The following is a 12,359-nucleotide window of genomic DNA, read 5'->3' on the forward strand; positions in this document are numbered from 1 at the left end:
AATGCTAAGATTGCTGAAATTGTGTTCAGCCAATGGGATTAAGGCAAGTATTAAGAACGAATCCTAATATTGCAACTGAGATTTGGACCCTAGGAAGTAGGACTTAACACCCCAAGCCAAGTGTCAAAGTTTAAGCCCACTTCAGAGGGTTCTGCTGGAGATCCCTTTATGTCCTCTAAGCCACATGTTTCCAATTTTTTCCCCTTTAGGATTCATGGGCTTGGCACATGAATCATGTTTTGAACATTTTTAACATTTATAGCATTAATTTGTTGAAGTTTGGATAATTTGGTTTCAGCTTCCCTTCCGCTAAAGGTGCAATCTTGAGAAAGATGATGGAGTCCCTTCATCCTTTTGACTTCAGCTGATATGACAGCTCTTGGGTACTGTTCACGTCAAGTAGAGGGTGGTAGAAAACTGATGGGAAAGCCCCTAGTTCATCCTTAAAGGCTTGGTCCTCTTATAGGGGGCTCTAGTTGTTTCTTTACTTAGGGATGAACAAGGGTTGGTTGCCCACTTTCAAGCCTCTTGCTGGGACCCTTTTGGGCTAGAACTTTACTTCATTTCAGCATCTTTAGTTGGGCCATGTGGCCCTTTCTTTGCTTGGACTTTTATAAAATCACTATGGGTTTTAAGAGTAGATAATTCATAAATTCCATAAGTTTGTAATATTGTAGTAATAGGTTTAAGAATCTAAAGCATTGGTCATTATTGGACTTCTAGGTGAAATAATTATGATATAGTATTTTGCTAAATATTGATAACCTTGGGCTTCCGATAAATAGTGCCAATGTAAGTTGGACTTTTGATATTGCCAATGAGAATTGGGTTTTTGATGTTGCTAATGAGAATTGAGTTTTTGATATTGCCAATAAAAATTGGGTTTTGATGTTGCCAATGAGAATTGAGTTTTGATATTGCCAATGTGAATTGGGTTTTGGATAAATAAATTGCCATGGTTTCAAATCATGGGCTTTGATTATGGATTTGAATTCTATTGATTAAATTGTTTTGCCATGAATTTGAGTCATGGACTTTTCAGATATTGCCAAGCATAAGTATTCTTGGGCTTTAAATAGAATAAGATGTGTGTATTGGGTTCATAAGGCTAGTTTTGGGCTTACCTAAATAATGATAATAAAATTGGATAAAATATAAATTTTTGGGCTTTTTGTGATATTTTATATCATGACCCAATTTAGATAATTAGATATGAAATATTTGGGAAAACCCAATAACTTATTAGTGATATAAATATGTAGTATTCAAATAAAATTAGGTGTAAAAAAGTACCCTAACAAAATATATATATATATATATATTTTGAAAAGATCCTAATTTGAGTAAATAGTCTATATGACCTTTTGACGGCATGATTTTGGAACTAGGGAGAGTAATTATTATGCAAGTTGTCACTAGAGAATGTACTGCTATTTATATGTGGGTTAGACTTAGGTCCAATGTATAGTAGTGTAGACCCGTTAAGATGATGACATGTGTTCACTTTTAAACATGTGTATCCATATGATCGGGTCTAGTGCATTAGATGCACTGGACCTAAACTAAGTCCTTTATATGTAGTATGGGCTAACGTAAGTTATTTTTTTACCAATTAATATATCTATTTAAGATAATCATTCTCTACAGCCTTATTTTGGGTTTGTTTCTTCATCCACTCTTTCTATATATTCTCCTGTTTTTCTTTACTCTAAATTAGTTATATCATTTCTCAAAAAATAAAAAATTAGTTATATCAACCATTGGCTATTGTGGACCACATCATGTCCTAATATCAGATGCTCAATCAATGGTTTCTATATATTTCTTGGTGACTCACTCATTTCTTGGAAATCTAAGAAATAACAAGTCGTGTCATGCTCCTCAACTGAAGTTTAGTATTGTGCCATGGCTATCAGCTTTTCACATGTTTGGCGACAAGGGAATTTTGTAGCTCGTAGTCTTGTTGGATGTGCTAAACATGTATTTACATGTTATAAGTTTATTTGTGTGGATGGAAGATGTTTCTTCATACCTCAATGTTGTAATCTTAGCCAACTTAGATACCAATTCTTAATAAAATTTGCAGCTTTATTCTCCCAAAAAAAGAAAAAAGAAAAAAAGTTAAGCCTCCCAAACCTCATTTTGGAAGGTGATGCATTTAACGTTTTCAATCCTCTTCAATCCGTCTTTGTACTCCCAAACTGGCTTGTAGCACCAATATTAGAGGATTTTGATAGGTTTCAATATTTCATTTAGTTGCTGGAATATTTTAATTGTAAAAACTAAGAAGAGATACAAATAGTGTTTGCCCATAATTTGTGCCTTGTGTTGTAATTGGGACGGGCTTGTGCCCATCTCCAATCTGGCAGACTGTTTTCTGTCAAACGCAGCTGGAGATGGGTTAGTCTCATTCCTCAGTCTAAAAAATATTTCATTTATTAAAGGGACATAAAGTGTAGTAATATTTGATGGGATTAAAATGAAAGCCAGCAAGTTGCAATATCAAAAGCCCAGTGGGCTGTTGCAGCCTTGCAATTCTATTCGTTGTGGTGGTTTCATCATCCAAGAATTAGCTTTCAGGGCTGAATTAATTCAGCAAAAAAGAAGAAGGCCTTAACTAGACCAGGCTTCTGTTGGCCCAATCCAGTTACCCAAAGCCTAACCATGACCTTGTCTGCCAAACCCAAGAACCAAAGGATCACTAAGATTGGGCCAGATACGTACAATTGTACAAGAACTGGATTGAATTAGACTACATCTTTGTTCTGATTTGTTTGCCAAGTTGTCTTTTGCAAATAATTTTTTATTTTTATTTTTTAAAAACTATATTATTTAGTCTTTGGCATAAAGATAGAGTTGTTAGCATGAAAGAAGATTGAAGTCAGCTGTAAAGCAAAGTCCAATTAATGCAATTGCGTGAAATCAAAAGGCCATTTGTGGGTTCTAGTTAGCTCAACTGATAAAGTCTCTAATGGTTGAATAAAATATTCGGGATTCAATCTCCGTTTACACCAAAAACCGATTGGTATCTTAGTTTGATGATAAATAGTTATCATCAAGAGCAAATACTATAAGTTAAAACTCTTAAAAAAAAAAAAGTCATTCCAATGCTATTTCTTTGTTATAGGAATAATAATAATACTTAAAACACATATCCAAATTATATGTACGTGTTCATGTTTATATATGCAAACAAAATCACAATAAGATACCCCATCAAAAAAAGAAAAAGAAAATCACAATAAGATACAATTGAATAGATAGGCATACATAATTTAAGGTTTTGGCCGACATTGATGCTTACTTGTCAAGTGAACAGGAATGGCATACCATCATTTGAGGCTTAAGTTCGTTTTCTGATCAGGGAATAATTGTTATTTTCATACCAGACATTTGTTGCTTTCACACCATCCCATTCACATGATGGGGGCATGGGGCCCACAGGTGAATACCACTATGTAAATAGGAGTGATGTGGAAGCATCAATACTTTGGAGGGTATGAAAGTAATGCACATTGCCATGCATCCTTTCTAAAATTGATGAATCTTAGCTGGTTATGATTGTTACATTCTCAGTTAGTGTGTATATCTATATAAGAAACTACTAATATGGATTATCACCTCTCATGGAAACCCATTTAAGTATTAATTCACTAGGTATCTGATTGATGAATTGGAACTAGTAAAAAATTCTTAGATAATGGGGATGTGCCCATAAATATTCATTTACAATTCGGTATTCTTCGCAATATTTGAGTATCATCATGGAGGATGTTTGGCCCTCTCGAAAATCAAAGCTTGATCTATATAATATACACATAGAAGAGAAATTCTATAAGCACAAGAAGAGGCTAGGGATTTGAGCGCACCCCATTTGTTAAAGCAAGCCGTAATAATCAGAAGCACTAATTAAAATGTATGGTCACCTTATGTTGCAGAACAAATGGCATTGCAGTAAGGAATGAATTAGTCTTTTGCTTATTAGAGTGTCCAAATTATGAAGATACTCTACCATTATATAAAAAAATAAAAATAAAAATAAAAATGACAATGTGCAAAGCTTACCTTCTTGGCTTCTTCCTAGGATCTCATGGAACCTTATTTGAATTTGCCTAAGCGTAAAATGAAAGAAAGAATCTTTGAGAAAGAAAATGCTTTCAAATCTTGAGTGCATAAAAGATAGAAGCATAATTTTTATTCAATCTCAAAGAATAAGTTCTCTCTTTTAAGAACAGCATAACACCTTGAGTACAAAAGAACCCAAGGGTGCAGTAAAGTAGGAATTCTACATCACAACTCTTTTTTCTTGGTCTGTACTTCATCTTTGATCATCTTTCGCAAACTAACTTTAACTTTACACCTTCATCTGGGTCATAGACCAATCCCACCAAATCAAGATCTAAACCCCAGAAAGAATAAAAAAAAGAAGAAGAAGAAATTACAAAGAGGAAAAAAGAGTGAATATAGAACCAAAATCAATCTCAATTGCAGGATTATCATTCATGGGGTAGAGCCTCATTGTGCAAAGTTGATCTCTTACCAAATAATTATAACTTAAGTCTCTCTTCCTCGTCTCTTAGAGGCCGAGCTTTCTTGATCTTGCAATGAAAATCTGAGAGAAGAGAGGGAGGAAAGAGTGATTCGACTTCTTTTGATAGATCAAGTTGAAGACTTGTACGTACATTTTGTGACACTTTTCTTTTCATTGATGGCTTGGGTTTTCTTGGAGCAGGTGGGCACTGTTTGATCACTGGGACCTTGTGATCCAAAGATGTTGGAGTTTTGAAACCATCATCGTCCTCTTCGACCTTGAATTCACCTAGAGATGGCCTCACACTTTCACATACATCAGAAGGAACCGTAGCCTCGCGCTTTTCTTCTTTCTTTTCTATCTCGAATTCTTCTTTTTCTTCATGAAGCTCGGGCACGTTTGAGGCCATGGCTGGATAACACTTATCTTCATTGCTCAACGTGGGTTCCTCGAAAATGCTGAATTTGACACTTTCTTTATCGTCTTTGATGAGAAAGGTCTCTGAATTTGGCATACTTAGCAATGGTATTTCTTTGAATTCCGAGAACATGTGAGATATACACTATATAGAACTACAAAGAACAAGTGTGTGTGTGTGTGTGTGTGTGAGAGAGAGAGGGTTTGAAGAGAAGGGTACTTGTTATAGAGATCCTACATACATAAGGAATGGAATATAATGATCAAAACACTATCTTTTTCTGTTTCTGTTGAGCTTCTTTGGCTATACTTTTGGTGAGAGAGGGAGACAGAGAGAGAGAGAGAGAAGTGGAAGCGGTTTTTAACTGTGCTCATGAATAGAGAGATTTAGAGGTTTATGCGCATTGGATCCTTCGCCGAGAGTTTTTGACAGCCACCAAGTCTAACTTCTCTCTCTCTCACTCATGGACAGAGAATTTAGAATTTAGGACTAGAAAATCTGGGTTTCGAACTATACTTTTCTTTTCTTTTTTCCTGATCTCTACGAACTTTGATGCATCTATGCACGTGGTCTACCTTCGTGGGGACCATATTAGTTGGATAAGACCCCGTATTATCATCTCGTGATATTTGACCTGGTTATCCCTGTATTCTTTGTTTATCTTGCAAGTAAGGCCATTAGAAATCTGACTTTATCACCACGGGTACCCGTAGCCGTAGGTTCGTTAGTCTACTAAGATTTTTTTTTTTTTTCATTAAGAAATTTAAATTATACAAAATTTAATAAAGAGATAGTTTGAATATATCAACGTCATAAAAAAAAAAAACGTAAATACAAAAATATTATAATTGTTTTTTTGTACTAACAATGAGAATAAGAAAAAAAAATAGACTAATAAATGATAAAGTGTAAATTGAAAATACTGATATAAGAACAATAAAGTGACTACAATAATTTTATAACAAATCTTATGTAACAAGTTGTTAGCCTATTATTATGGATAAAACATGTCAATATTGAATCCGAATTAGAATTAATAACAATAATAAAGTGATCACAATAATTTCATAACAAATCTTATGCAATTAGTTGTTAGCCTATTATTGGTGGGTAAAACATGTCAATATTGAACCCGAATTAGAATTAATAACAATTTACCACATAAGATTTATTGTGAAATTACTGTGAAAATTTTGTAGATGTGGCATTACTCTTATATTTATTGAACTAAAATTCTTATGATTATCAAGTAAAGGTATTCAACATTTTTATTAGAATGATCAAAATAGATTAATTTAGTATATAATATGTTTTTTTTAAAGCATATATATACATTTTTTTTCAATTTAGGGTGGTTACCAAATATATTATTTTAAAATGATTATTTATATATATATATATATATATATATTTTACAAGTAACTCACATACAATTAGATCCACCAGTGGTCTAAACTTGACATACATTTAAAAAAAAAGTTTTTGGTTCAATTCACTATACGCACTATTTGTCCATTGAATTTTAAAGTGTTTAATGAATAGGGAGTGCGATAATCTAGTCAAAGATGAGACACCACTTTCTAATATATATATATATATATATATATATATAAAAGGGAAAAAAACACCACAAAAAAAGTTGAAAATTGCATTGTTGTTTTTTTATATTATATTTGTAATCGTTATGATTTTGTTGGATTTAACTAAAAACATATTGAATTGGAGATATTTGCTCATTTTCCAAGTATAAAGGAAGAAATTGGTTAGTTTAAAAAATAAGAGAAGAAAATTGTGAACTACTTCCCCCAAAAAATAAAGGCAGTGTTAATTATACACACCAACTTGGAATTACACACAAATACAAAAGCAACTAAAATTGTGAGTTGAATACATGATTTTAAGTTGAAAATCGTGTTTTCATCTAACGATTTTAGTTTTTGCACACCAATGTGTACGTACAAGCACGTGTGCAACAAGTTCAATCATTACAAAAAAATACTTCGTGTTAGGGGTGTCAATTTGTGTTAGTGGGTCGATTTCGTGTTGTGTCAAGTCATGAGTATATTCGGCTATATGGGTTAACTTGAACCTAACCTGTTTAGTAAATGTGTCCAGATTCCTCAACCCTAACACGATTTCTTTATTAAACAGGTTGATCTGACATGACACGTTTAACTTGTTTAATTAACAAGTCATGTAAAAGTTAATACAAATGACTCGTTTAATAATCTATTTGATTTATAGGTCACACCTAACCTAAATAACTTGTTATCAATTTCTATATATCTAAAATTAAAATACAATTACAACATAAGTATATATAGTAATAAACATAAAAATACAACCATAAATTAAGCAATAATAACAAAATAATAATAACTTTATAAGCTAAAAGGCTCAAACGGCTTCGCACGTTAAACATGAACACGTCCTATTTATTAAACGGGTTAGTTGTGTCGGCCCGAATATGACTCAAACTCATTTAGCCTCAATCCATGACTTGTTTATAAATAGGTTAGTCGTATCGGGTTCGCCAGTCATATTAGATTTTGTCACACCTACTTTGTGCTAGCTTCCTACCTTTTCACGAGGTGTACATCATTGTCATCCTCAATTTACAATGGGAAATGTCAACCAATGCCTTAAGGCATTGGCATTGGTTTAGGAGTTATTTTTAGAAACATTTTATTGGGAGAATGATAAAATAATAAATGTTGTTGATAGTTTTTTATATTTTTCATAAAAATGATGTTAAAAATTTTCTATTATGGTTTATTAAACAATTGCCCTAAAAGTATTCGTTAACATAACCCATTTACAATAGCCAACTGCATTAATGTGCGTTATGGGGGAGGGAAGTATGGATTCATGTATCAATTATTGCGTCTTAATGTAAACATGGTTTTAGGTAGAAGCTTGAAGAATATAGTTTTACATCCAATGGGGGTAGTTGATATTCTGGCATTAGTAATGGGCATTGTTGAATTTTGTGTACGGCATGGACAAGCTTCACTAGCAATATCATTGTATCTATAATCTATGCTAATGGGCATTGTTGCATTTTGTGTACGGCACTATTGGTGAAGATTGCATTTCACATTTTCACCTTTCTTTTTCATCCCCATCCCCATATTATGTTGTTCTCAGCCTTTTCTTATTATAAACCAATTTCTTTCAATTTCTAATATCTCATTAAAAGAGATTTTTGGTGTATATATATATACTTACCACTAAATTATAAAGACTTTTGAATCCTAATTTAGCACAAATAGTACTTTTTTAACCACTCCGTGAAAAAAGGTTAGTTTAACTAAACAATCCAATACAATAATGAGAGCGATTTGGGTTCTGGATTAGGTGGTAAAGAGGTGGACATTGAATGCTTATTAGGTCGAAATCTTGCCAACCAGGAAAATTTGTCAATTTGTTCATTTTAGTATCATATATACACTGTATATATGAAACAACTTGTTCGTAGTGTATAATATCATCTTGATGTATGAATTTGTCAATTTGTTCATTTTAGTATCAAATATACACTACGAGCTAGTTGTTTCATACATCAAGATCGATACGTGATGTAAATATCAAAATTTGAGCATCATGCCATGCATGAAGAAGCTAGCATCTCTGACTCTGAGCGTTATCATGTGGTTGCCATTTTGCTAAGACCATTAATTAACCACCAAATTTCTACACGATAATAACTGTGACCTATAACTCCATCGTACGTGATGGACCATTCATGCCATTGGCTCCACGTTATCTCAACAGTCAACATAAAATGCCTATCGGTTGCATTCAATTACCTCAAAAGCTAGCAAGGCCAAACCAACATTTTTATTTTGTTTTGTTTTGTTTTTTGAGTAAAAACGACAGAAAGGCAAACCAACTTTGGTAGCAGTCTTATCTTTCTGATTATTAATTAAGGCCACATGAAATCAGCTACTGCCTCATAAAGCCGATATTTTCGGGGGTAGAAAAGGGGATTTTCATCACAATTGAAAAAAAAAAAAAAAAAAAACTAAATATACTTTTCAAATTTATCATGTTAATTTTTTTTTGCTGAAAATGTGTTAAAGAATACTTATATTCTAAAAAAAGTGAAAAAAACTAATAAAAAAAAAAGATTTTAAAATACTGTATATAAAAACAAAAAAACAAAAAACTGGCTTATAGCTTTATGAGGGTAACAATCTTTAGCTATTTTGCACATCTAGTAGTACTAACAGCTAATATAATGAGTTCTAGTTATCTCAACTGGTAAAGTCTCTGATGGTTAAATAAGAGATCTAGGGTTCAATCATTGCCAATACCAAAAACCAATTGGTGTCTTGGTTTGATGATAAAGAGCTATTATTAGGAGCAGACGTCATAGGTTAAAACTCTTTAAAAAAAGAAGAAGCCAATATATGTTGTATTTGGTCCCTAGTTTACCATGGTCCTATTTCTTTCTCAATAACTCTAGTCACAAGACTCACAACAATGTTCACACAAGGATAAGGCTAAGATATAGTTCCTCTGCATTATATTAGATTCTTCAATTAAATAAAAACATACTTTGCTGCACTATATTAGATTCTTCAATTAAATAAAATACATAATTTGTATTTAATTGTTCTTAAAAAAAAATTATTTATGTTTTATAGAATCAATACAATCATGTGTTTGAATTTAATCGAGGAATCTAACGTGTTGTATCTAAATTTTACCATTCACACAATATTTTACAACAATCAAGGTGATCCGTAATTGATGGTTGATAATATAGTAATATGGGTCTAAATGCGAATTAATAAAAACATACACAGTTATTGTTATGAAATTTTTTGTAAATATATAGTAAAAGAAAGAAAAAAAACCTTTGGGTTAGCAAATTCCTCCACACAAAAAGCGAGTTAAGATCTAATGAAATTCCTTGTTTCCTACTGCTAATATTACATAACTGATACTAATTTCTTAGCATTAGGAAAAAAAAAAAAAAAACCAAGTACTATTAGTCCTAAAGCGAGATGATAAATTGACGAGAAAAAGGGAAAAATGAGAAAATCCAACATGAGTACAAAGCGGGGAACCGGTGTGTTAGAGTGCATGGTTTTCATCATCAAACAGGGAGGAGAATTTTAACTTTTACAAAAACTATCCACGCTTCTATATCTACGTGTCTATCACGATCCAATAATATAGTACCAGCTCAGCCCCAAGGAACGGTATACTCTTCTACGAGTGGCAGGTGCAACAAACCTTAAACTAAGGCACGTGATAATGAATTAATGAACCTTTTTGCTTTTGGGATTAAGTACAAATTAAGTAATTTAAATAACGTTGTTTATCGGAGTAGTGTAAAGATAGAGTACGTAAAGAATAACATTTTTAGGAACAGAAACACACACAAATTCAAGCACTCTCTCATGGAGCATCATTGCAACTCATGCACATGCCTCATTATTTTGCCCCCATTGCCAACCATCATGTCTTATGTCTCAAAATCATCTCCCACCCCCCAATTTCAACTCATACCTTACATTGTGGTTTACTTTCTTATTACCGGTACCCTCTTTATATACATGGGTGCTATAGATCATGAATACCTAAGTGTATACACTAATTAATAATTAAAAATTGGGTAAAATATATTTAACATTTTTGAGATTTGGGCTAGTGTCAATTAGGTCTAAGAAATTTTAAAATTGACTAACTTAGTTCCTAAATAACGTGAGAAAAAGAAGAGAGAAATGAGTTATGGTCTCTAACAGTGTTGGGTTTAGAGACTAAGTTTGTCAGTTTTGAAATGTTTTGAACCTGATTAACATTAACTCGAACTTTAAAGGTGTTGTCTAGCTATATTTTATCATAAAAAATTATTACTTTATATTAACAGTGTCCACACTCACCATGCGTAAAATGCATGGTGTAAACAAAGTGTAGAAATTTTTTTTGATGTGAAACAATTGGAAAATAAATAGTGTTACTAAACGACATTATCCAGGCTAGATTAAATTTCAATCAGGGACATTCCTTTTTAAGCAATATGCAGCAAGCAAACACGAAACATGTACATGTACGTCTAGACGTTCATATTCGGAAAACGAATGAAACAATTCACTAACCACAAGAGCATATATATTCTTTTACAGCCACAAATTTCTGTTGGCTCATAAGGAGTTGTCACATTCACATTCATATGTTACCAAGCAGAAGGTAAATTCGAGTTCAATCATTCAGGAGGCAGTACTTTGATTTATACCCAAATACGTATGAGGCTTACGTATGAGATATCTCGCGGCCACAAAGCGTAGTAATAGTTTATCTTGAGCATTCTTGGTGTTGTAAAAACTTGTACTAGATTCCACATACTGTCCTTAATATTTCAAATAAATTCTAGAAAATAGTTGCATCATAGAGAGTGAGTGATACATTATGTATATGTGAAGCACGTAGAAGTATATATTGACCTGGCCTGGGATCTGGGTCCAGATTCTCTGATCTGATGCACGATTCGTCCACTTTTAGCAGATGCTTGGTTGGTTGTACAATACAAAAACTTTCTTTGAGTACAAAGGCCTTTTCTTGTCCACTAACTTGTGTCGCCTGCTAGTGACTTATTATGTCAGGAACTCAAACTCACATAAATTTATCTCCTTGGTTACCCAGCTTTTTCTAACAATTATCATATATATCTTATACTTTTATTGAAGATCTTGGTCACGTCCTTGGCTATAAGTCAGGAACCATCATGCTGGGACAATTGAAATCAGCTTGTTCCTTGAAAATTAATGTGGCAGACCCAAACATATCATGAGGATGATATGTGTCTATTTGGATTTGGCATCCTCTTTTTTAGCCTGATTTATTTGCTTAAATCCTCTTTTTATCTCATTGTTTAATAAATAAATAAATAAATTTGTCTTTTTGTTGTTGTTGAAATTAAGCTCATTTATTTGTTTAAAGCCACTTTTTGTCTTATCTGTTAGTAATAAGTTAATGGAAAACATGAGATTTCAAACTCACAATTCTGGTCTCTATTGCGGCATGTGAGTTTGGATATGCACAACATGAGATAACAACAATGGATTCTACTCAGCCAATTGGGTAGATTTTTTTTGTTTGTTTGTTTTTGGGAATAACAGGTATTTTTAGGGCCCTTTTTTTTTTTTTTCCATGAGAACCATTTATAAGTGATTAACGAAATTGATAAGGAAGTTAGTAAATTATTATAAAAGTAACAATAACCAAACTTTAGTACCAATTTTTTGGGTTGACTAAACCTTTAACGTGTATCTATAGTGAATTCATTCATAGTATAGTGATCAAATTTTCTATTGGATGTCAACTACAGCCCTTCTCCTTTTATAGGACTTCAGATCAAATATTGTGAACAAAATATACGTCACTGAATACAAATATAGG

The 12,359-nt window shown here is 32.6% G+C and overlaps 1 protein-coding gene across 1 annotated transcript; it reads right to left on the bottom strand.

The window, feature by feature from the left end:
- Positions 1–4,169: 4,169 nt before the first annotated feature.
- LOC115953496 (cyclin-dependent protein kinase inhibitor SMR3-like) lies at positions 4,170–5,474 on the bottom strand. Its single transcript, XM_031071182.1, has one exon. The coding sequence runs from the start codon at positions 5,079–5,081 to the stop codon at positions 4,548–4,550; it is 534 nt and encodes a 177-aa protein (XP_030927042.1). The 5' UTR covers positions 5,082–5,474; the 3' UTR covers positions 4,170–4,547.
- Positions 5,475–12,359: the final 6,885 nt, after the last annotated feature.

This window comes from Quercus lobata, chromosome 7 (genome assembly GCF_001633185.2).
Source record: "Quercus lobata isolate SW786 chromosome 7, ValleyOak3.0 Primary Assembly, whole genome shotgun sequence".
NCBI lineage: Eukaryota > Viridiplantae > Streptophyta > Magnoliopsida > Fagales > Fagaceae > Quercus > Quercus lobata.

What these genes read in the sequence shown, in the direction of transcription:
- LOC115953496 (XM_031071182.1), bottom strand. Translation starts at nt 5,081, where the DNA reads ATGTTCTCGGAATTCAAAGAAATACCATTGCTAAGTATGCCAAATTCA.